Source organism: Sorex fumeus, unplaced genomic scaffold (assembly GCF_029834395.1).
Source record: "Sorex fumeus unplaced genomic scaffold, SorFum_2.1 ptg000028l, whole genome shotgun sequence".
Classification (NCBI taxonomy): Eukaryota; Metazoa; Chordata; class Mammalia; order Eulipotyphla; family Soricidae; genus Sorex; species Sorex fumeus.
This window is the reverse complement of record NW_026606085.1, coordinates 5263646-5288435: the sequence shown is the minus strand read 5'-3', so window position 1 is coordinate 5288435 and position 24790 is coordinate 5263646. Positions and strand designations below refer to the sequence as shown.

At 50.0% G+C, this 24790-nt stretch overlaps 1 protein-coding gene and 1 non-coding gene across 3 annotated transcripts; one reads left to right on the top strand and one right to left on the bottom strand.

Moving 5' to 3' along the window:
* The first annotated feature begins 2750 nt into the window (after positions 1–2750).
* On the top strand, positions 2751–2854 carry LOC130024500 (U6 spliceosomal RNA). The gene has a single exon (XR_008792580.1). It is a non-coding gene; the product is annotated as a U6 spliceosomal RNA (small nuclear RNA).
* A 4526-nt stretch (positions 2855–7380) lies between these two features.
* On the bottom strand, positions 7381–23157 carry PFAS (phosphoribosylformylglycinamidine synthase). Of its 2 annotated transcripts, XM_056114965.1 has the most exons (27): positions 23012–23157; positions 22798–22933; positions 21965–22070; positions 21413–21602; positions 21208–21313; positions 20718–20858; positions 20473–20597; positions 19718–19846; positions 18592–18723; positions 18365–18493; positions 14647–14720; positions 14379–14535; positions 13861–13922; positions 13416–13577; positions 12873–12998; positions 12542–12673; positions 12044–12274; positions 11723–11903; positions 11562–11645; positions 11239–11394; positions 10144–10263; positions 9698–9843; positions 9372–9579; positions 9174–9265; positions 8984–9098; positions 7971–8294; positions 7381–7892 (listed from the first exon to the last, which is right to left on the bottom strand). In XM_056114965.1, exons 1-27 carry the CDS (start codon positions 23151–23153, stop codon positions 7582–7584), a joined length of 4017 nt encoding a protein of 1338 aa, XP_055970940.1. In that variant the 5' UTR covers positions 23154–23157; the 3' UTR covers positions 7381–7581. The 2 variants fall into 2 exon arrangements, with proteins under 2 accessions (XP_055970940.1, XP_055970941.1); XM_056114966.1 differs by lacking the exons at positions 21965–22070; positions 22798–22933; positions 23012–23157 and having other exon boundaries at positions 21208–21333; positions 21413–21499.
* Positions 23158–24790: the final 1633 nt, after the last annotated feature.

Genomic DNA, 24790 nt, shown 5'->3' with positions numbered 1-24790 from the left:
TATTGGGTACGCCACGGGGAGTTTGCCAGACTCTGCCCTGTGGGCAGGCTACATTCGATAGCCTGCAAGTTTGTCCAAAGTAGGAATAAGACAATAAGATGTCATAAAAAAAAGTTCTGTTAAGCATCTTCCACCCAGATGTTACTCTCATACGGGAAAAAACAGACCTCTTGTTCCTCTTTGCCTTTTCCTCCCTCTCAACCCCTCACTCCACCTTCCCACCCTGGCTAAGAACAAAACTGGCTCTGGGTGGCTGCTCTGTGAGCAGTCAAGCAGGTAGAGAGCCCACAGGAAGGGACCTGCAAAGACAAAAGTTAGTAGGCCTCTGGGCACAAAGTTCAGGGGCCTTTTTATGGATCAGGAGGAGGTTAGATTATATATTAGGGAAACTGAGCAGAAAGCCCTTCATCACCCAGCCCACCACCTTATTCTGTATCTCTGACATGCCAAAAAAGAGTTATATCCTATGATTTTGGTGGGGTTTTGATAGTTTTTTGTTTTGTCTTTGAACCATATCTCACTGTACTCAGTGCTTGCTCCTGGCTCTGTGCTCTGGGACCACTTCTGGTGGTGCTCAGAGGACCATACATGGTTCCAGAGAGAATTAGGGCCGGCTGCATGTGCGGTAAGCACCCTGCCTACTGTACTATCTGGCCCCCACAACTCTGAAACTCTTTGTCCCAGCAAGGTGTGCTCTTCAGATGGAGACAATAGATCTCTTTGAAGTGACTGAGGCACAGGGAGGGCCAGACCTCTGGGAGTGCTTTGGAAGACCACCCTAGCTCAGCAAAGTCCCCATTGCCCTTTCTTTTGTCCCTTCAACTCTTTATTCTGGCCTTCCCAACAACTGACTTCCCCTGAGGTTCCAAGAGATGGGATCCAGTCCAGTCAATTACTTGCTATTCAATCTGTCAGGATCTGTTTGACAAACACTCCTTCTTGGACAGTTCCCAGGCCTTTAGGCTGTCGCAAATGAAATCCATTGTCCAGGGACTCTGGCTAGCACAATGAAGATCTATCTGGGGGACAAAACTCATGAGCCACTTTTCTTTGGAGTGTGAGGGTGTGTCCAGCTCTCAATTCACTTTTATTAACTGATTTGGGGACCCTGGAACATTCCTTTATTCAATTGTGCAATTGACAATTTAGTTGTTAGCCTTGGGGGGAGATACCCCAGAACTCACCTGACCACTTTGAGTACCCAGTGTTGTCAGGACTTGACATATCAGAGAGAATACAACTCAACACCCAAAATCTAATAACCTTTCTGGGACTAATTAGGATATATTTCTATGAATTCTGTTGCTGTTGTTGTGGGGGCCCATACTTGGCAGGTACATGAGGACTAAAACCTAGGGCTTCTAACATATTAGATACGTTCTCTACTGGTGAAGCCACAACCCAGCCTGCATTTAACTGGAGTGGTGTGGGATGTTGGTGTAGTTTAGTTTTTGAACCACACCTGACAGTGTTGAGGGGCTTCTGGCTCAGTGATACCAGAGTATTATGTGGTTCCAGGGATAAAACTCCGGTCTACTACATGCAGTATGTGTTTTAGGCTCTATAAGCTATCTCCACTAAACCTTGAGCAAGATATTGTTTTTTAATTTGACCATCCCCGGCAATGCTGAGATGCTGAGGGCTCACTCCTGGGCAGAGCTCAGGGGACCAGATAGGGTTCTGGGGTACGAACCTGTGTTAGCTGCATGTAAGGCAAGCATCCTATCCCACCGTACCATTTCTCTAGCCCTCTCTAAGGTTTATTATTTACAGTCACAATGAAAGGAAATGCTAATTTCCAATTAAAGTTCTTAAAAACAAATGCAATCTTTTTCCACCCCACCCAAGTAGGTTGGAGAATAAGAAACCCAAGTATGAAGAGATGTGTCCTGGTCATGTTTACACACCAGCTACAGGGACGCCTAGTGAGACATGCTGCTTCCTTTTGAGTCTCCAGGGAGAATAAGGGAGCTAGGTGATGCAGTGCCAGACATTAGTGCCTTTCTTTAGAGAGGAGAAAACTGTCTCAAAGACATGCCCAGGGCCCTGCGCCAACCAACAGTGACCACATGGGCCCAGAAGATGGCTCACAGAGCTGGAGGGCATGCTTGCACACATCAAGTCTGGAGCCCAGACTCATCCCTGGGACCACATGATCCCTTCTCCCCCCAGCACCACCAAGAGCAACCCCCAATCAAGAAGGGGGACATAATCCCAGAGTACAGATAATTGTGCCCTCATCCCCTTAAGAAAAGGCAGTGGGAGGAAGGTATGATATGAAGACAAAGTTTGTGGAAGATCAGTATGTCTTTATGAATGGGGTGATTCACAGAACCCAATGTAGATGACCTTTTCCTATCCCTTTGTCAAGGCTAGGAAGTTTTTCCTCAGCCCCTGATTAACTTCTTACTTGTCTCTGGACTTTTCATATACTGTGCTCTCAACTTAGGATTTTTTTTTTCTTCCTTTCCCTGTACTAGCTAATCGGCACATTTCCAGAAAAACTTTGAGTTAACAGCTCCTTCTGTAAGTTCCTGGAGCCTCTAATCCTAATGTCCCTACTCACTTCTTCACTTTACTATCATGCTAAATCCCCAGAAAGACAGGGAAACAATTATTTATCTATTGCCTTAAGTTTCCTACTGATTTGTACAAGATAAACATGTTCTCATACATATTTATCTTACACACATTTATATTGTTTCATAAATATTTATAGAGTGAATGTTGCTTAAGAAATGGGTAGTTGAGTGCTCGCTTCGGCAGCACATATTCTAAAATTGGAACGATACAAAGATTAGCATGGTCTCTGCGCAAGGATGACACACAAATTCGTGAAGCATTCCATATTTTTAAGACTAAAGGTAAAGGTAAAGGCCCTCCCGTTGATCGTCGATTTGCTCGAGCGGGCCCAGTAACGTCTCCATTGGAGACTTTGTTGTTACTGTGTCTGGCATATCGAATACTCTCGGTAGCTTGCCGGGCTCTCCGAGAGGGGCGGAGGAATCGAACTCGGGTCGGCTATGTTGGCCGCTTGTAAGGCGAACGCCCTACCCGCTGTGCTATCGCTCCAGCCCTAAAATGCCATATATAACACATTTTTATTTTTCTGTAAGTAAAATTATGAAGAATTCTGATCGTTACACTATAAAAGTACCTCTTCTACAAATGAACTTACGGAATAAAATTCATGATGGTCAAAAAAAAAAAAAGATCCACACTACTCAGGGCAAAAAATAAATAAATAATAAAATATTAGAAACGGAAAAAGAAAAAGAAATGGGTAGTTGAGCTGAAGAAGGTTAGGGCAACAATATCTGACACAGTTGACCAGAGTTTAACCCCTGGCACTGTGTATGATCCCCTAACTGGCCTGGCCTCTACCTATTTCCTAAGAATGAAACAATCCTTTAAACTTCATAATTGAGGGGCTGCTTGCCTTGCATGTAGCCAAACAGGTTTAATCCCCGGCATTCAATATGGTTCTCAAATACTACCAGGAATAACTCTTGAGTGCAAAGCCAGAAGCAACCTTTGAGCATTGCCAGGTGTGCTTTCCCTCCAAATAATAATAATAATAAAATAATGATAATAATCCCCAAAGGAAGGTCTGAAGCAATAGCACAGCAGATAGGATAGTTGCTTTGCATGTAGTCAATTCCAGGCACCTCATATTATCCCCCGAACTTGCCAGGAGTGATCTCTGAGTGCAGACCAGGAGTAAGCCATGAGCATCACTGTGTGCTGCCCCCCACCAAAAGAACAAAATTCCCCATTGCTAGGACCTCTTTATTACTTCTAGTGTGCCATTACAGTTGATGCAGAGGAAGGAATCAGGTTAGAGTAAGTCATACCAGAGAGACCAAGCTGGCGATTAGAGGGTTGGGACTTTGACCATCAACCAAATTAGGCTCTAATAAAAGTTCTAGACACTGAAACTCAGGTGCTTCTTTGCTAGCAGTGATACACCAGGAGGCCGCTATGCCCTCGACTCCTGGGAGAAACAGCATGGCAGCATAGCTTCTGAAATCCTTCCAAATTTGCGTCTCTGTATCCTGACAATGGAACAATAACCACAAACTCTTTCCTGAGTTCCAGAAGTTCTGGTGAATTACCGAGTCAAAGGAAACCAAAGGAACTCCTGTATATTCATTTGACCAGAAATGTGATTAGCCTGGAATCCCTGATTTGTAGCTGAAATGAGGCTGGCCTTGTGGAAAACCAAGCCTGTGTGAAGTCTGACACGGACTCTGGGTGGCACCTCCTAGAAGCTGCCCTTGGGTCCCTTGGGTCTCAGCCTCCAAGGTGCTATATAGTTTAGGTTGTCTTGTTTTTTTAAATCTACTTTATTTAGCCAAGACCATTTCCTCATCACCTTTTAGAGGTAAGTTGTTTGGGAGTGGTAAGGGCTATCTGTTTGTTCTCTTTGTTGAGAAAGGATATGGAAGAGAGGAGCTTGCCTTATGTCTGCAGATCTGGGACTCAGTGGCAGGAAATAGTCTTGTTCGTAATCCTTTCTGCTCTGGATACCTTCTCAGAGGTGACTCAGTCAGTGGAGAACCACTCTTTCGATTTTAAGCTTTGTGGTGCCATTCTTCCTGTCTCCTCTCTTCTGTCAACTCCTTAAAAGTGGGGTTTCCAAGGCCCCACATACTTATACACTTGGGAATGCATGCCAGCGTCTCCCCAATTTTCCTCTCCCTCCCAAATCTCCTCACTGCCTCCATTTGCATGCTCCACCAGAAGCACAAACTCAACATTTAGCGAAGCACAACATTGTCCTAAATATTCACCATCACCTGTTCACTCATCAAGGAAAATGAAATAATCTATCTAGTGTATAATCAACAGCCTGGATTTCATCATGTGCTCTTCTCTCCATCCTCCTCCCATGACTTTCAGTTTCTGTTCATTTTGCCTCCTTAAATGTCTCTAAATCCCAACTTTTTTTTTTTTTAATTTTAGGCTATACCCAGCACTACTTGAGAATTGTTCCTGGTGGTCCTCAGGTGACCAAATGATCCCAGGTAGTAAACCCAGGTCTCCTGCATGCAAAGGATGCAGAGTAGCCTTCTGAGACAACTCCCCAGCCTTCAAATTCTTTCATTTCTCTCTCCACTATGACTATCCTAGTCCTAGCCAGCATACCTGGAAACAACAGATTCTTTTTTTTTTGCTTTTTGGGTCACAGCCAGTGATCACAGATCATCCTGTTATTCGTCGATTGCCTCGAGCAGGCCCCAGTAACGTCTCCTTCATCCTAGCCCTGAGATTATATTCAAGGCTCTTTAGGAGAATGAGACCCATCATTGTTACTGGTATTTGGCATATTGGGTACGCCATGGGGAGTTTGCCAGACTCTGCCGTGTGGGCAGGCTACATTTGGTAGCCTGCCAGTTTGTCAAAGTAGGAATGAGATGTCATAAGATGTCGCGCGGCCGCGAATCCGAGTAGGCTTGGAGATCTCGGCCCCGGAACCCACGTGGCTTTGTCCCTCTGCCGGTACCTTCAGGTGTGCGGAGAGTGGTCTCAGCATGGTGGTGGCTGGTCCTGGAGATCTTCGGCTGCTGGGGCCCTGGCCAGGGCGGGGAGGAAAGCTCAACCCGCTCCCCTCCAAGGGCCCCGGCAAGGAATAGCCAGGCATGGGGGCAGGAGACTGCGCTCTTCTCCGGGAGCTGGTTTTTATAGTCTCAGAGTCTTGGCTGCTGATGGGATTACATGGCGCCAGGGGGCCAGTTGGTGGGTGTGACCCCCGCCTACTGGAATTTGGAGGATCTGGGTGGAGGATGCTCGACTCCAATCCGAGTAGGCTTGGAGATCTCGGCCCCGGAACCCACGTGGCTTTGTCCCTCAGCCAGTGATACACAGGGGTTACTCCTGGCTCTGCACTCAGGAATCAGGAATTACTCCTGTCAGTGCTCAGGGGACCATATGGGATGCTGGGAATCAAACCCGGGTTGGCCTCATACAAGGCAAACGCCTTACCTGCTGTGCTATTGCTCCAGTCCCAAACACAAAGATTCTTACTGCACTCTCAACATATTTTTCTGATCTTCCAAAATCATAAACCTGAAGATAGAATAATACAGTAGGGAAGGCACTTGTCTTGCAGGCAGCAGATCCTGGTTCAATCCTAGAATCACATATGATCTCCCAAGTACCTCTTGCGTGTGGCACAAAAACAAAACAAAACAAAAAATGTAGCTCTGTTCATGTTCCTCCCCAGGCCAGGTGCATAATAAGGCAAGCACCTTATCTGCTGCACAATTTCTTCTGCCAAACATTTAATTATTTCTGTGGGTTGTGGGCCATACCCAGGGATGCACTGGACTATTCCTGCTATTCTTGGCTCTGCTCTAGAGAGACTCCTGGTGGTATAATACTGAAAAGCAAAGGTGGAGGACATTGGCAGCAGGGAAGCCTTACCCCTGTATAATCTGCACTGTCTTTTCAAAGAGCTCATGATTGAAGGAATAGTACAGCAGGTAGGGCCCTGCCTTTCATGTGGTTGAGTTGGATTCAGTCCCTGGCACCACATATGGTCCCCCAAGCTCTGCCAGGAGTAACCCGTAAGCACAGAGACAAGAATACGCCCTTAGTACATCCACCTATACGTGGCCCAAGACACCAAAAAAAAAAAAAAAAGGGGGGGGGTCCAAAAAGCTTCTACTATTTTTCAGATGAGAAGATGAAAAGGTCATGGCTCTGACTAGCATGAATTTTTTTTTGGGTGGAGTCATACCTGGCAATGCACAGGGGTTACTCCTGGCTCTGCACTCAGAAGTTGCTCCTGGCGGTGCTCAGGGGACTATATGGGATGCTGGGAATTGAATCCGGGTCGGCCACGTGCCAGGAAAATGCCCTACCCCCTGTGCTGTCTCTCCAGCTAGGACTAGCATACTTTCTGTGCATGGGTTTGGGGCAGGGAATGAGGCCTACACCCAGCAGTGCCGAGGGTTTACTTCTGACTCTGAGCTCATGGATCACTCCTGGTAGGGCTCAGGGGACTATATGGGATGCTGGGGATCAAAACCGGGTCAGCTACATGCAAGGGAGCACCATACCCACCGTACTATCCCTCTGGCCCCATGACTAGCATAGTTGTGTCTATCTCTACCACTTAAACCTAATGACGATGGAAAAATAAAGACCCTTTGACACAGATAGATATCACAAAGCTGTATGCTGAGTGAAGTAGGTAATGGGACCTCCACTTTCCCAGGCAGTCTGGATTCCCACTGCATTCAGGGTCACTCCTGGTGGAGCTTAGGACTGTATAAGATGCTGGGGATTGAACCCAATTTGACCAGGTAGTGCTCTGGCCCAGTCTAGATTCTTCAGTGAATGTTATCTTCTGATCCTAAAACAAAAATTGTCAGAGCAGAACTGAAAGTGGGCCCCTTGGTGTAAGGAAAAAGTCAGTGGATGAACAGATCTAGATTTTGTTGTTGTTGTTGGGGAGGGCATTATCGTCCTTATCTGTCCAAGACACATTTGGAAATAAAATAGGATGCTTCTGGAGATGCCAAAAGCGGGCAGCAGCCTTCCCAGGCACACACTAGGCGAGTCTCCCTGGCCTTCTCAGCAACCTCCCTCCTGGGTCCACTTTCGGGCATTGATGAAGAGCTGGAGCCAGGGAGAGGTGGTCAGAGTGTCGAACGGGGGCGGCCTCCAGGCCCACTGCCAAGGCCTCACAGCCCGCTCGGGGTGCGGCATGAGAGCCAGGTGGCGGCCGTCAGCAGAGCAGATGCCAGCCACACCCCCTGGGGATCCATTGGGATTCAAGGGGTATTGTTCCGTGGGATTCCCAGCATCATCCACCCAGTGCAGTGGAGCTAAGCCCTTGGCTTCAATCTGGGCTTGGAGTTCTGGAGAGGAGAAAGCCATGAAACCTAGGAAGGAAGAAGGAAAGTCAACAGAGTTCTTCCTGCTCTCTCCCCACCCCCACCCCCCAGCAGGTCCCTCCTGACCTTCCCCGTGTGCACTCCACACAGGCAGCACAGCGCCCTCCATTCCTCGAAGCATCAGGGCCGGGCCAGGTCCCACACGCACACTAGCCCAGCGAGACTCAAAACGCCCAGACAGGTTGTGGCGCAGCAGGAGACCTGGCTGGGCTGGCCAGGAGCTGTGCTCCACACCCCCCGTCTCGCCATGGGGGTCTCCTCCCACCCAGCCCAGCAATGCCAGCAGTTGACAGCCATTACACACGCCCAGGCTGAAAGTGTCTGGCCGTTTACGGAAGCGCCTCAACTCAGCCCCGGCTTTTGGATGAAAGATCACGGCAGCTGCCCACCCTAGGAGGAAACAGAAAAGCCGAGGGGAGACCTGAACTGAAGGGGCTCAGTTGCCGTGTAGTTCCAGTATATGATGTTAACACTATCCCAGGCAAACCCCCTCCCCTCCCTACCCCCTGCCACTATACATACACCTCAGCTCAGGGCAAAGAAGAGGGGAAAAATCTGTTTAAATCACAAGTCGCCCATTGCTTCATTGCTTCGTTAGAGATAGCCCGTAAGTTTGTTGTTGCTGTTTTGCTTTTTGGGTCACACCTAGTGATGCTCAGGTTTGATTCCCAGCATCCCATATGGCCCCCCGAGCACTGCCAGGAGTAATTCTTAAGTGCAGAGCCAGGAGTAAGCCCTGAGCAGTGTTGGGTATGGCCCCAAAACAAAACAAAAACTAGGCTGAGATATTATAGAGGTAAGGTGCTTGCCCTACATATAGCTGGCACAGGTTTGATACCTGGCACTATTGTGGCCCCCCAGGGAACACTAGAAGTGACCCATAAAACAAGGCAGGTGTCCACCAGGTCAGCGCAGCACTGCCTGCCCTGCCTCACCAAAGTTCCCTGAAAGCATGTTGGTATCTGGCCCCAGTGAAGATGCTTCCTCTCCCTGGGCCAATTCACTGTCAGGGAAGAGAGGAGCCATTACTTTTTCAGAAACGTGTCGGGGAAGGAATGGGCAGGAGCTTCCACACCTACCTTTGGCAGAGCCCAGGACATCTGCATAGCTGAAGCCACCCACGAAGGCCACACCGCGGAAGGTGTCCAGCCCAATGGCCCCAGAGCACAGGTCCTGCATGGTCACATCCCACACCTGGACCAGGACCAGGAAGGAAGTGTCAGAGTAACAAACACACGAGGCCCTGCCCCTGCCAGTAGCTCCACTCACCTCAAACCCTGCCAGGTGGAAAGCATCAGCCATCTCCCGGTCTCCATTACTGCCCTCTTCACGCAAGATGGCGACTCGGGGGGCAGGACCACCTGGGAGAAGAAGGAGCAGCCCTGTGCAAAACCACCTCTCCTAGGGCAGGGCCCACCCTCCAGTCTCAAAGAATTTTGGACATTAGGCCTCTACGCACTCCCTCACCAGGCTCGCGGGGCACAGAAGCCTTGGGAAAGTTGGGGGGCAGGTGGTAGGTGGGCCCCAGTCGCTCCCTCAGCCCCCGTTCTTCCTCTGCCACACAGTGCGGATCAGCCTGCAGGCGATCTAGCTGGAAACTCGTCTCCTCCCAGAGGGCTCGCAGCTGCCCCAGAGGCTCCTCCAGAACCCGAAGCCCATTCACAGACACCTGGACCTAGAGAGAGGGACACCTCCATCAGGGGCCAGAGGCAGGGTCCTTGCCTGGACCCCACGCAGAGGCCTGCTTCGGTGAAATACATCTTTCTGCTATTCAACGCTCTTTATTTCCTCACCATGGCGTGGGGCCCAGCGTCGCCGGTGTGGCCCAGTTTCAGGCAATGGAGGCCAGCATCCTGGTAACGCTTCAGCACCTGGGCCAGGGCTGGGTCCTGCACCTCCAGCACCAGGCCTGGTTCCTCAGCAAACAGTACAGGCAGTGCTAGAGAAGCAGTGAGAGAGTCAGGGCGACTAGGGTGCGTCCAGGACTTGGGGGTGAGACCAAGGTATGACAGAGAGAAGAGGGGGAATGGGGCTGGAGGATGAAATCAGGTAGATTAGGAACAAGGAACTGGCATCAGAACTTCTGTACGGAAGTCTTGGGCAGGAACAGTGGGTGCCACAGGCGTTCTTGGATGGGACCCAGCAGTTGGCGGGGTGGACACTATATATTTTGACATGATGTGGAGTGTACAGAGTAGAGCAGGCAGTTCAGGCATGTCCTCGACAGAAGCCTCCTCACCATCAACTCCAAAGGCAGGCACGTCCACCACTATCCCACAATTCCCAGCAAAGGCCATCTCGAGTAGGCAAGTGATGAGGCCCCCATCACTGACATCATGGCCTGAGCAGAGGAGACGGTCTTGAAAAAAAAAAAAAATGAAGAGATACCACAGGGGTTAAATGCTTGCCTTGCATCTATCCCACAGACAATGTCTCCTGAGCACTGCCAGGGTCCACTCCTGAGTACAGAGCCAGGAACAGCTCCTGAACACCAGTGGGTGTGACCCAAGCCTCACCCACACCCCCCAGGTATTAAATTGTTTGTGGGGGTCAAAGAAAACATATGGAAGTTAAGGTGCTTGTGTGGCATGTATCCAGTCCAGTCCTTAGCACCTCATGGTTCTCCAAGCATTGCCAGGAGTGACCCCAAGCACTGAGCCAAGAGTAACAGAGCTGTGTGTGGCTGAATACTCACTTCCATAGTTCAGAGGCTGAAGAGAAAGCTCAGAGGCACTTGTTTGTGCCACACTCAAACAGGGGTTACTCCTGGCTTTGTGCTCAGGGATCATTCTTGCCGGGCTTGGGGACCATATGGGGTCCCGGGGACCGAACCCAGGTTGAGAAGCACCCTACCATCTGTACTATTGCTCTGACCTCCAAAATGCTCAAAGGGCTGAGTGCAAGTTTCTAATGTTAAGAGGCTCCAGGGCCAGAGCAGGTAGAGCACCTGCCTTACACGTAGCCAATCTGGGTTTGATCCCGGGCACCCCTTATGATCCTGAGCCCACCAAGAATGATCCCTGAATGCAGTTTGAGCATTGCATAGTGTACCCCTCTCCCTGTCCACCGAATCAATTGCAGGAGGCCCACGTTTAATTCCCAGCACCAAATGGTTACTGCATGCACAGAGCTAGGAATAGCTCCTGAGCACACGCTGAGGGTAGCCCAAATCCCTCCTCAAATTATTCAGCAACTATGAGGCCCAAACCTAGTGCCCCTCACCAACTTCTGCAGGCAGTGGTGAGTGAGGCGGAGACTATGGCACCTGGACCCCCTGAGCAGGCCCGGCTCCCAGCTGCTCCCCACACGCCCCCTTTCCCCAGGACTCACTCACCTCGTAGCAACCCCTGGGTAACGTTGAAGGCTTGTACCAAGTTGTCTGGGAGGTCCAGGTTGGGAGGCTGCTCGCCAAGCTGGGAGAAGCACTGGGCCAGAGCTGTGCCCCCCAGCCGGTGCTGCCCAGGGCTCAGAGGTACATAGACCAGATGGCCTGGGGAAACAGGAAACGGATGTTTCTCAGAACTGTGTACCCAAATAATGAAACTTCTAGCAGTTCACATCATGCATCTCGTGTCAAGATAAGGGGACCCAGCACTTACAAAGCATTCCCCAAAGGTTAGACTCGGAACAATGCAGTGGGGAGTAGGGAGCCCATACCTCTCCCTCCTGGATGCTTGAGGTCCGGAGTAACAGTGGCAGTAATGTCTGGACAGACAGCATAGGCTGAGATGACCAGGGACCCTGGAGAACGAGAGAAGAGCGAGGATCTAACCAGCCCTACCGCTTCTTCCCCTCTACCCAGGGCCACCGGACCTCACCAGGAGCCTGTACAATCTCTGAGCCCACTCGGGCAGCCATGCTGAGGGAGTCCTTGCCACCATCCACTGCTACCCCAAGAGCTGCCATCAGTGCTACCATCGCCTCACAGGCGTCAGCCAGAGCCGCGCCCTCCCCGGGGAGCTTGGCTGCCCACATCCAGTTTCCGCTGCACTTTACATCCTGAATCAGGGCAGAGACTCGGCATTAGAGAAGAGATATGGAGAGTCTGAGTGAGGGCAGAGGGCCTAGGAGGCCCTGCACAGTGGGACTGGCAAAGTCCCAAAGCTGGGGGTCCAGGGCAGAAGCTGCAAGGCACTTACCCGGAGGTCAGTGACCAGAGCAAATACCAGGTTGGTGAGGGCTTCGGTCACAGCCAATCTAGCGGCGACCTTCGGGTCCAGCAAGCTCTTGATTGGTTGCTCTCCCAGAGCAGTGGCAGCCCCAACAGTGTCTTGGTGACTCAGGGCCACAACTGCCACGTCTGCCAGAGGAGTGTGCAAGGGGCCAACACACTGCTGCTGGGCCACCAGGCCACCTACAGAACGGTCCACCTGCAGCACCAGTCCAAGAACAGGGACATCAGGGCAGGTACAGAGGTCTGACTTGCCCCAAACATGTGAAGGGAAGTTGGAGCCAGTGAGGAGGTAGTAGGAGACCAACTATCAGTGTGGGTGCTCTGACACTGACACTCCTCCCTTGGGCATGGTGACACTCCCCCCCCCCCCCCCCCCCAGCATAACCCAGGGATGGAAGGGAAGAAACAATGAAGAAACAAAAGGGCACAGATAGCTGAGGAGTAGAGCAGGGTGCAGGGAGACCTTGTTGGTAAGGTAGCGCTTGCTGGCCACGGCAGGCAACCTAAGAACCCGCTCCAGCGCCTGGAGTACACTCAGCCCTGGGGGCAAGGCCAACTGCTGCAGCAAAGGAGGGTTCCTCTGGAGGAAGAATTCCTGAAACAAAAGGGCAAGGACGTGTGGGTATCTAGGGTGACTGGCATGCAGTGGCAAAGCCCAAGGATAAAGGGTGACCCGACCCGGACGGCTGGGTCAGAGAATGAAGAACCCCCCACCCCTAAAAGTGCGCGCGCGCGCGCGCACATACACACACACACACACACACACACACACACACACTCTCACACTCCCATACCTTCTGTGGCATCTTGCCCAGCACCCAATCCAGCTCCAGGTCTACGGGGGTGGGAGGGGGTGCCAGAGGGGCATCACCACTGCCATTACTTCCCACAGGACATTCCCGATCATCCACCAACACTATCTGTAGAACACATGGACACCACCCAGAGGGAAGGAGGCTGTGAACATCAGCAGGAAAGTATGGCAGAAATGCTCTGTATTCCGCTTCCGGGCCAGAGCAACAGTACAGCAGGAAGGGCATTTATCTTGCACATGGCCAACCCGGGTTCGATCCCCAGCATTCCATATGGTCCCCCAAGTACCACCAGGAGTGATTCCTGAGTGCAGTGCCACGAGTAACTCCTGAGCATTACCAGGTATGGCCCCAAAACAAAAAAACTCAAAAAACAAAAAGCTCTTTCGGACCCATCTGGCTTCCCCTAATGAGTCTCCCCTGCTTACTGCTTCCTTCATCCTGAGCCAGAGGCTCTTCCTCTCCTCACAACCTTTGACAGCTTTCCTCCCCCGTGTCAGCTACCCACTCCCTGGGCCAACTCACTCTCCTGTCTCCAGAGATGGTGCCCACAAAGCAAGCTGGGCAACGTTCCCGGGCGCTGACACAATTCAAGAAGTCCCGGTGGGGGGTCCTCAGCAGAAGGGCATTTGACTCCTGGTACTCAGCACCCCAGATTTCTAGGGCATTCAGGGTTGGGTCTCCCAGCTGCACATCCAAGAGGAAGAAGGAAAGAGAAGGATCAATGGGAAAGCATACCTCTAAAGCTCTGCCCTGAGCAGGAGAGTGGCTGGTGGGGCTGGTATAGGCAGGCAGATAGCCCAGGCTGGAGGCCCCACTTGGCAGGGGCCACAGAGACTGTGCTGGAGTTAAGACACTTCATCATAAGTTGCCCACCTCAGATACCACATATGGCCCCCTTGAGCACAGAGCCAGAAGTCCCCCCATGAGCACCACAGAGCATGAAATAATCACTCCAAAAATCACTCACCTGGAAGCGGCTGGTATAAATGACAGCTCCAGCCGGATCACTCAGCTCCTTCAGGACATTGCCTGGTGAGAAGGTTCAAAGAAAGGAGGTGACTGGCCACTGTAATTACTGAGCAAACAAAGGGCAATCCCCAGACACAAAGGCGTTTCTCTCCCCCCACAAAAACTGCTGCTGGACACTAGGGAGATGCCTCAAAAGGCTGGTATGAACCCTCTGTATACCAGAGGCCCAGGCTTGATCCCTAGCACTCCAGAGTTCCCTGAGCAGCCTCAGCGGTGGCTCCTGAATCTCACTGAGTACCAGCCCCAACAGAATCAAAACAAACAAATGGAAACTGCTGCTGACCCCTGTCGCCAGTCATCTCATGGAACAGGTGCGAGCCTCAACCAGAACATCGAGGGGCCCAGGGCTGAACAAATAGTAGCGGATCCTCTAGGCCTCTCCCCAAAATCAAACTTGGCAGGTGGGGCAGAGGCCCAAACCCTCGTCTTGTCCCAACCCCTTCTCCTTTCTCTCACCATTGCCCCCGGCACCCTGGTCATGGAGGCTGCAGATGGGGTTTCCTCCAGGAGCCTCCACACAAGCCCGAATCACACGGTTCATCTTCTGTTCCATCTCTGGGTCTCCTCGTTGCACAGCCCCAAAGTCCAGGTCGCTGGCATTGTCCCCCTGCACCTGGGGGAACAAATGGTCTAGTTCAGCACAGGGGGCTGGAGCTCCACCTCCCCCACTCCCACCCCCACCTGCCTCAAGCAGGGTGTCAACATCTGCATCTGCTGTTCTCACCTGCACAGATGAAGCAGCGCCACCACCAAGTCCAATCCTGTAGACGGGACCGCCAACCTTGACGACATCCATGCCTGTGAAGAGGGTAGGATCACAACACTGGAAATCCCGTCAAAGTATGAGGATAAAGGAAAGCTGATCATTAGTGGGGAGAACTAAAAATCAGAAATGTCCTTATTCTTGGAGTAAAGACGTTTGCAAGAATGTATCCTCCAGATTAATCAGATAGGCACCAAATTACTTATGCAAAAATTAGGTGGCAGCAGCATTTGTATTAACAAAGGAAGGAAATAATATAAATGTTAACAAGAGGTTCCTTATTGAATATATTGCAGTATACTCAGTGAAACACTAAGTCACCCCAAAAAGAATTACATATAAATTTAACAGCAACATAATTCCATCAGTATGCAATAATCCACAAGATACAATGCAATAATCTCCAAGATATATATAAATGCAAGATACAGATAAAAGCAAACCCAGGCCATAGTGATAGTACGGCAGGTACTATCTGCCGTATGCAGCCACCTGCCTTGCATGCAGCCAACTTGGGTCCGAACCTGGCCGCCCATTTGGTCCCCTGATCACAGCCAGGAGTAATTCCTGAGTGCAGACCCAGGAATAACCCTTGAACATTGCTAGGTATGACACTTCCCCCACCCCACCACCCAAAAAATGCCCAAATAAAAGCAAACCTATTAATAGTAACAGCAAGAAGAAAAAGGGATTTAGTATAGATACAGACTGAAAATTATAAAGCAGTTTAATAGACCTGCTCATAGACTAAAAGATTTAGTATGAATACTCATAGATATTATTATTACAATGGCAGTACTCCACAAATGACTGAGTCATAGTCCTTATCAGAATCTTAGTCACTGGGCTGGAGGGATAGCTCAAAGAACTTAGTGATGCTTTGCATGTGGGGAGGCCTGGGATTGAATCTCCTGAGCCAGGAATGACCTCCCAACCCCCACTACACCCTCCACACACAGAGTGTGAGCAGCAACCATGACAAATGGGATGGCGCAAATAACAAAATCATAAAAATAAGGGTATCAGTTGACTGTTTTGTTATTGTCTTGGGGGTCACACCAGTGATGCTCAGAGATCACTCCTGGCTTTGCACTAAGGAATCACTCCTGGCAAGCTTGGGGGAACCATACGGGATACTGGGGATCGAACCCTGGGCCAACCGCATGCAAGGTCAGCACCTTACCCACAATATTATCAGTCCAGCCCCTCAGGTCATCTGTTCTGCAGAAATCATCAGTTGAAGCCTAAGAATAGGAGGTAAGGCACTTGCCTTGCATGAAACCAGCCCCTCATGTGCTACGTGGATAATGAGGTGCATGGGGGTAGAACCCAGGCCTCCTCATGCAAAGTATACACTCAGTACATTGAGCTATCTCTCAGGTTCCAAATTGGTACTTATTTTTTGTTTGGGGACACACTTGATGCTTTTTAGGGCCTACTCCTGGCTCAGGGTTCACTTCTAAAGGGGCTGGGGGGCCATATGCAGTGCAGGAGATTGAACTCAGGTGTGTCATAGACAAGCATCCTATCTATTGAACTATCTCCGCAGCCATGTACATCTTAAAGGGTAAACTTTGTGATACATGAAGAGGGTATGGTGCCACCAGCAGGTCAACCTGTACCTGCAGAGAGAGTGCATCAGCAGTCTGATGGTGCCTTCAGGCTTCCTGATACCCCAAAATTGTCACTGTGCCTTTGGCCAGACCCCAATAACTTGGGACCAAGTATCCCAAGAAAATTAAATGGCCAAAGTTTAAGTATGTGGGAGCCACGCCCAGAAACCACCTCCAACTCAGCTTTACAAGCCCGTTTATTAAGCCTTATTTCAGAGAACCATAAATACATCTTGAAAGAGATCAAAAGCCGTAGTTAATCGTGCACCTGCGCATAGCTGAACAGAATGAGGTAAATTGCAGGGGGCGAGTTAGCCTGGAGCCCTCCCAAACAGAGCCCCCGACAGCCACTTGTTCCTACAATACAAAATCACCACATGCCCCTGGCTGAACTCTACTATCTGAGGACAGACCTCACCAAGATATTAAGGTAAAGGTAAAGGTAAAGGCCCTCCCATTGTTCATCAATTTGCTCGAGCGGGCCCAGTAACGTCTCCATTGGAGATTTTGTTACTGTGTTTGGCATATCGAATACATCACGGGTGGCTTGCCAGGCTCTGCCGTGTGGGCGAGATACTCTCGGTAGCTTGCCGGGCTCTCCGAGAGGGGCGGAGGAATCGAACTCGGGTTGGCCATGTTGGCTGCGTGCAAGGCAAATGCCCTACCGCTGTGCTATCGCTCCAGCCCGGTAGGGCGTTTGCCTTGCACGCAGCCAACATGGCCGACCAAGATATTAACCTGTAGAAAATTTGAGTATGTGGGTTTTGTGACTGAAATCTCCAGGCTTTCTCAGAGTTAGGATAAGCTACCTCTTCCCACTTCTCTATATTCTTAGAAGCCCGGCAGTCAGCCCCACAAACCAACCCCAGCATCACCATGTAAGCTCTTCTACCAGCCTTGCTTCAGAGACCCATATATAAATTTCAGAAAAGATCAATACCTGCAGTTAATCTTGGACCTGTCCATGGCTGAACAGACCACTGGAAGGGGGCAGGTCTGCCTGGTACTCACACAAACAGAGGCCCAGCAGCCGCTTGCTTCCACACTCTAAAATTGCCAACATGCCTCCGGCCTGACTCCATTATCTCCGGACAGACCTCACCAATACATAATCTGCTGAAAATTCTGGAATGCTGGTTTTGTGACTAAAATCTCCAGGCTTTCTTGGGGTCGGGATGGGCTATTCCCCCCACCTCCCTGTACTTCCAGAAGCCTCATCCACACCCCAAAGCTGCCACTCAGTTGAAAAAGCTACTCCAGCCTTACCGTCCAGATAAAAACACTCAATGCCCTGAACAAACACCATGACCTCCTAGTACCTGTACAGCAAACTATAATGCACAAAAGGAAAAAGAGAGAGAGTAAGAAGGAAAGTGCCTCCCATAGAGAGAGGCTGGGGGTGGGGGGTAGAATGTTGGGGGATAGTGGGAGAGAAACAGGGGACATTGGTGGTGGGAAATATACACTGGTAGAGGGATGGGTGCTGTATCATTGTATGATTGAAATCCAATTATGAACAGCTTTGTAATGGTAAAAAAAAAAACCCTTTATGATACATGAATTATATCTCAACATTGTTATTTTGAAAAAAGACAGGTTGGGGCTGGAAAGATAGTACAGCGGGTAAGGCGCTTGCCTTGCATGCAACCAATCTGGGTTCAATCCCTGGCATCCCATATGGTCCCCTGAGCACTGCCAAGAGTGATTCCTCAGGGCAGAGCCAGGAGTATCCCCTGATCATTGCCAGGTGAGGTCCAAAAACAAAAACCTGTACTAGGACAGGGCAGAGCACTTAACTTGCACATGGCCAACCCTGATTCAATTGTCAGCACCCCATATGGTCCTCCAAGCCTTGTAAGGATTAATCGCTGAGTACAAATCTGAGAGTAAGCTCTGAGCACAGATGGGTATGGCCCCTGCCCCCACCCTCACGTCATAAACAAAACCCTGTTATGGGGAAGAATATCTAAGTTGGGCAATTAAAGTATCCACTTAAATTCCCCTCCTGTAGCTGCAATGGGATGGGGAGAGGTGGCTTGATCTAGAGGAAGGCAGTTAGCTTTTACCTGACTCCGGGGGCTCCTTGCTCACGTGCTCAGCTTCCATGGATCCAATGCCCCCACTAAACATGATAGGTTTGATCCACTCACGCCGCTGTCCATCTGGGAGCAGGAGGCCCAAAGAGCGGGAGAAGCCTAGTGGATGGACATCCAAGGGAGAAGATGTGGTTACACGTATCTCCCATTTATGTGACTAAAGGAAATCCAAAATCCCTCAAATCACCCAGTCTCACCAGCCAGCACTGGTTCCCCAAACTTGTTGCCATAGTCAGAAGCTCCATTACTGGCCTCAATGGCTACCTCCAGGGGCCGGGCAAAATTCTCAGGATACACAAAACTGGGATCCTCCCAAGGCAGACTGTAACCTGAGGGAAGGAGAAAAATTGGATGGTATGTAAAGATAGTAAGTGGAGGAGCCAGTCCTTCAAGAAGAGTCAAAAATCACCAACAACTGCCAGCACAAGTGGATGGTTCCAATTCTGGAGGCAGACTGCTCCCCAACTCCCACTCCAGCCTTCCCTCTCTTGGTATCAGTTATCTTTTGTTATTATTTGTTTTGTTTGTCAGGGGGTCTCCAAGCCTACATCAGGTAGGGCTCAAAGACCAAGTAGTGACCAGGGCCGTGGCTCTGTCCTAGCCTGGGATAAAAGTCCTATTTTGTTTGTTCAGCTTTGGTTTTGTTTTCGGGCCACATGCACTGTGCTCAGGATTTACTTCTGGCTCTGTTCTCAGGGATCACTACTGGCACAGCCTGGGGAACCACATGGGGTACTAGGTATCAAATTCAGGTCCACTGCGCCCTACCCACTGTACAATCTCTCCAGCCCCTGGGAACAGCTTCTGAAGGCAATATATGCGATTGAATTTTGACAGTAGATGCTAGTTTATAAAGAAAATTGTGTGAGGCCAGAGAGATAGTACATCATGTTAAATTCTTATCTTGCATGCAGCCACCCTGTGTTAGATCCCCAACTGGTTCCCAGCCAAGCATGGCCAGGGATAGTCTTGAAGGCCCTTGAGCATGACCAGGGCTGCACAGGTAACCTCCAACACCACAGAACCCTCTCACTGAATCACTAGTAGTGCTGGCCAAGGATTGCTGCGAGAGGCCCTAGGCCTCCTGAGCACTATTTGGGAGGCCAAAAAGAAAAAACAACAAAAAAGAAAATAAAATTGCAGTTTGCAAAATCACCTGCAACAGGGTCTCCTATGGCCAACAACCTCCAGGGCCACTACTTTAGATCTCTCTCTCCCAAGAAAAGGTACCCAGTCTTTATCTTTGGCCTGGCAGATAAACGTATCTGGTGCCACCAGCACAAGGAAAATGGAAGGAGACAGTAGAAAGGAAAGAGATGGGACCTGGGATGTTCAGATTTCCAAAGCAATAGCCAGCAGTGCCAGCCACCACATGGGCCCCTCGGCCTGTGCACTGGACATCTCGGATCCGGCCGCCAGTGCCTGTGGTTGCACCACTGAAGGGAGATACTCCTGTGAAGAGAGGAAGAAGCGTTATGGACTCAGGGAGACACACACAGAAACAGAACACAGACACACAGACATACAGCGAACGATGCATCTCCTCTTGGGCTGGAGTGATAGCACAGCAGGTAGGGCATTTGCCTTGCATGCGGCTGATCTGGGTTCGATTCCCAGCATCCAATATGGTCCCCTGACCACTGCCAGGAATAATTCCTGAGTGCAGAGTCAGGAGTAACCCCTGTGAATTGCTGGGTGTGACCCAAAAAAGAAAAAAAAAAAAGATGCATCTTCTTTTTTGGAGGGGGGAAGGTATGTGTCTGGGCCAACTCCTAGCAGTGCAAGGGGGATGCTATGGGGTGCTGGGCATCAAACCAGGGTCAGCTGTGTACAAGGCAAGAGCCCTACTTTCTGTACTATCACTCTCTTGTGAGTGCATCTCTTGTGAGGCTCAATCTTTGCACCTGAGATGGAGTAGAGTACAGGGGTTAAGGCACTTGCCTTCCATGTTGCCAACCAAAGTCTGATTCCTGGAACCTAACCCTGTCCCTGAGCATTGCTTTGTCCCTTCCCCCATCATTTCATCCCAAGGGCCTTGGTCAAATTCACTGAGTTATCCCTCCCAGAACCAAGCTCACCTGTAGGAAAGTTGTGGGTCTCTGCTGTGAAGACAACGTGTCTTAAACCCTGTTGCTGCAGGAAGCAGCTTGGCCGTGTGGGGTCCCTGGGGCGCAGGAACTGAACTTTCTTCCCCTGGATTGCACTGTAAATACGTCCACTCTGAACCTCATTTCCATCCTGGAATCTGTGTTTACCCACAAGAGCCTCGGACTCTCAGACTTCCCACCCCCATGGAGGTCATCCAAGTCTAGGCACAGCCCACCTGCTGTTGTCACAGAACTTGAGGACATTGTTGGGATTGGAGGATGCTTGGGTGCTCATGATGGACTCAAACAGGGAATGGGCCAGCTCCTGCCCATCCACATGGAGTTTGCCCTTGAAGAACCAGTGTCGACTGTGCTCACTACAGAAGGTATTAGAGGAAGGAAGGCAGGGAAGAAATGGGGTCATTTCTCAGGCCTGGCCAGGTCTTCTTCCCAGCTCGAACAATAGAGTAATAGAGGTCAATATAAACCCCAAGAAGACATTATCATCAAACATTCTATTATTGTGGATTTCCCAGAAGAAAAGTGAAGAGAAAATCAAGACTTGACTGTGTACTGCGAGATAGGGACAATGGGGAGAAGTATAGCACAGGCCCTCAGTGACTTGGGGAGACTGCTAGGTCAGAGAGAGCCCAAAAAGCAGGTTCCCATGTTCTTCCCTTTTAGCTTCCAACCCTTGCACATCAGAATGTTCCCAGTCCACTCAACCTATTGGACTGAGCCAAGTCAAAGGCCTCCACGGTGCTAGGGTTCCTCTGCAGTTCCTGAAAGCGCTTGGTGTAGAAATCCAGGTCCCAAGGGTCTAGTGCTAGACCTAGGAGATAAACCCAAGAGCTAAACACAGAACTGAGAACACCGTATCCAGCACCCACTGAGCCTGGCTCAGGTCTTCCTCCCGGGGATTCCAGCTCACCCAGCTCCTGGTTGGCTCTCTCCAAGGCCAGCCGGCCCTCAGCCAGAATGTTAATGGGACCATTAAGAGGAGCAGGCTTGCTCCCCAGGGAGAAGCTCTGGATGGGGTGGTGGAAGTGCTGCTCTGTCATCCGGTCATGCAGAGTAGCCAGAGCAATGGCCTCCGCTTCAGGTGAAAGAGGGTGGGCAAACTAGGAGCAAAGACACACAACAGGTGAGGAACGGAGAAAATGGCCAACCTGCAGTCCTCATAAATCATGGGGGCAAGTCCACTCACTGCTAGTCTAAGCTGCACCTTTGCTCATATTAGTAAAAAGGAGCCCCTTCCAGGAATAAGATCAAGGCACATAAATTAGTAAGGGGAACAGAGACTGGATCCTGTCCCATTCACCCTTCACCGGGTATCTTTGCACAGTATACCCCTGCAAGCAGAGCAAGCTTAAGGCCAGGAGCTCCCTTCTCCTGCCTCTCCCATTGTTACCCTAGAGTTTAGGACCTAATCTCCTCTGTCTGGCCAACCTCCTCCTCCTCTTCCCCACCCACACCTTCTCACCGAGAGCAGGTAGCGCCGAGTAATCTCCACTCGATCCACAGCCCTTAGCCCAGCAGACCAGCACACTGACACAATATTGGTGGATGTTGGGGTGGAAAAGTTCAGCCTGAAGAGCAGACTGGATAGTTAGAATCTGAAAGATCAAGAGAAAATAAGCAGCAGCCCCACCCTTTGCTTCTCTCATATTTCTCTTTAGTTGGGTACCCACTGCTACCAGTCAACCTTCAACATCCCCACTAACTTCTAGTCTCGGCCTGAGCATTAATCCTGCTTTCAGAGTCAGAGAGATAATACAAAGGGCTGAAGAATACGCTTTGAACTGAGCCCAGGTTAATCCCCAGCACCTCATGGTCCCTGAGCACTGAGAAGTGTGACCCAAACACACACAAAAAGCAGCAGCAGCTTGCTTTCCACGTGAATGAGCAGGGATATAGACTAGGGGTATAGCGCTTGCCTTGCATGCATGGGTAAGGCCCTGGATTCAATCCCAGGGACCACCATCACCACCACCAAATAACAAAATAAATGAACAAACAAACAAAAACATCACTCCAATAAAACCATACCTGTCCTTCCAGAATTAAAATTTCTCATTTCAACACCTTAAAATGTAACCTTTCAGAGAGAATACGCCCAGGAAACTGGCTCAATCTTCAAAGACATCTTCCCGCAAGGAGAAGTCACGTACACGCTTTTACGGCAGGTATGAAGAAGAAATAAATCCCAAGGATCACCAGAGGAGGAAGAGAGGAATGAAGTGAAAGAGCAAGCAGTATTTGGAAGGAACGACAGGATCTAGACTATCCTGTATCCAGCTGCCCTGAGACACTTGCCTGGGTCCAACCTCCAGCAGCAGGTCACTAGAGGCAGGAAGGAGCCAGGACTCCTGGGCAACATCATCCAATAACAAGGGGCAGCCGAACAGCCAGGTCAGTTTCTTCAGCTCCTCATGGCTTGGGGGCATCTCAGCTGCAGAGAGAGCAAGAACCTACAGCACTGCCCTGGGACCGGCGGGCATTCCCCCAAGAATCCAGGGCCTGGACCGACCTGTCCAGTTCACATTGTAGCACAGCTCAGTCTTGACACCTTGCAGCTCTGGCAGTTTCCCTTGCAGCTTCCTTCGAGTGTGTCCGGAAGCTGCCCCCTCGTGGCCAGAGGGACGAACATAGAAGTGAAGGACTGTGGCCATCCTGACAGGTACCGCTCACTGGAGGAAGGAGTTCAGGTCCTAAAAAAATTAAATGCATAAAATTAACTGTAGTCTGTCCATTGAGCTGATTCAGACAGTTTAGTCTGAAGACCTTAAAATCTTAAAAATTTCCCCAGTGGGGAAAGAGATTAACTGGAAGATTCAGAGACAATGTAACCTGAAAAATGTATCCCGGGGGATTTTCATTCATCCTTCAAAATGTGGACCTTAGTAATGTGAGGTACATATCCATTGCCTGGACAACTGTTTCTTAAACACCCGTACTTTGTGGGGCTTGAGGGATGTACAGGGGTAAGGTGTGCCGGGCGTAAGCATGATCACCCAAGAACTAGCATATGAGCAACACCAGGTGTAGCCTAACCTCTTCCCCTCCAGCCCAGCCAACACATCTGTACTTCACAAGCAAGATCTTAGGAACACAACTGTGGAACAAGATAAAACCCTGTATGTCTTCACAAGACACATTTTATTAAGGTAAGTAGTCAGGCATTTACCATGTGCTCAAGACCAAGAGACTATACATAGAGTTCCTTTAGGGTTGTTCAGGCTTTCCTAGGAGAAATGGCATCCATATATGCCTGAAAGATGAGCGGATCTGACTAGTGGTGAGCTCAAGTCTACCTCAACACCCACTCCTGGGCTGGGGAGAGAGAAAGCGCAACAGCCTGGAGTGCACGTATTGTATGCAAACCATGGGATTAATCCCCAGCACTGCACAGTCCCCCAAGCACCTCTGGGAGTGACACCTGAGTATAGAGCCAGGAGTAGCTCCAAGCACTGCCAGGTATAGCCTCAAACCACAAATGAACAAAATTTATGTTAAGGCAAATCCAACGCCTACTAAGCCTGTGGCCATTCCAAGGCCTTCCATATCTATCCCCAAACAGGTCTCAAGCTTCTACTGCTCTCACAAGGACCCTGCCTTTACTCACCAAACCGTGCCCATTCTCCTCTCTGCTCTTTGCCCTCACCCTAGAATATTTACCGTTTTTTCTAGTCTACCCAAAGCTGCCCAGAGACACCTCCTTCTCCCCGAAGTACCTTGGCACAAGCAGGCCCACTAGCTGTGGGCCTCTGAGTTGCATCATTTATTCAACTCAATTGTTAACTATCTCCAGAGGGCTCAGATGCACACAGCATCTTGCCAAGGAAGCAGAAGGACAGGAAGCTCACTGTTTTGCCATCATCTGTTTTCCTTTGTTTTGTGGGGAGAGATGAGGGCAGACAGGCCTAGCAGTGCCGGGGGACCATACGATGCCAGGGATCAAACCCAGGCATTCTGTTCCCCAATACCCATCTCATTTTGCAGCGCCAGGAACTGAACCCAAGGCCTCACACAAGCAAGGCAAGAATTCAACCACCAAGCTACCATTCCCTGACCTCCATCCCATCCCGGTTTACTACCTCTTCTTCACTTGGACAACTCATAGCACCTTAAATCTGACTCAAAACTGAATGACTATTTTGTCATGTTCACTGAAGATTGCTAAACAGAAGTACCTTAAGTGTCCTTACATCAGCTTCTCTGCATCATCTGACTTCTTCCTTCTCTGCTTCTTGAAACACCCTCCTTTCTTGCCTTTAAACATCATACCATAAAAAAAATAAATAAAATA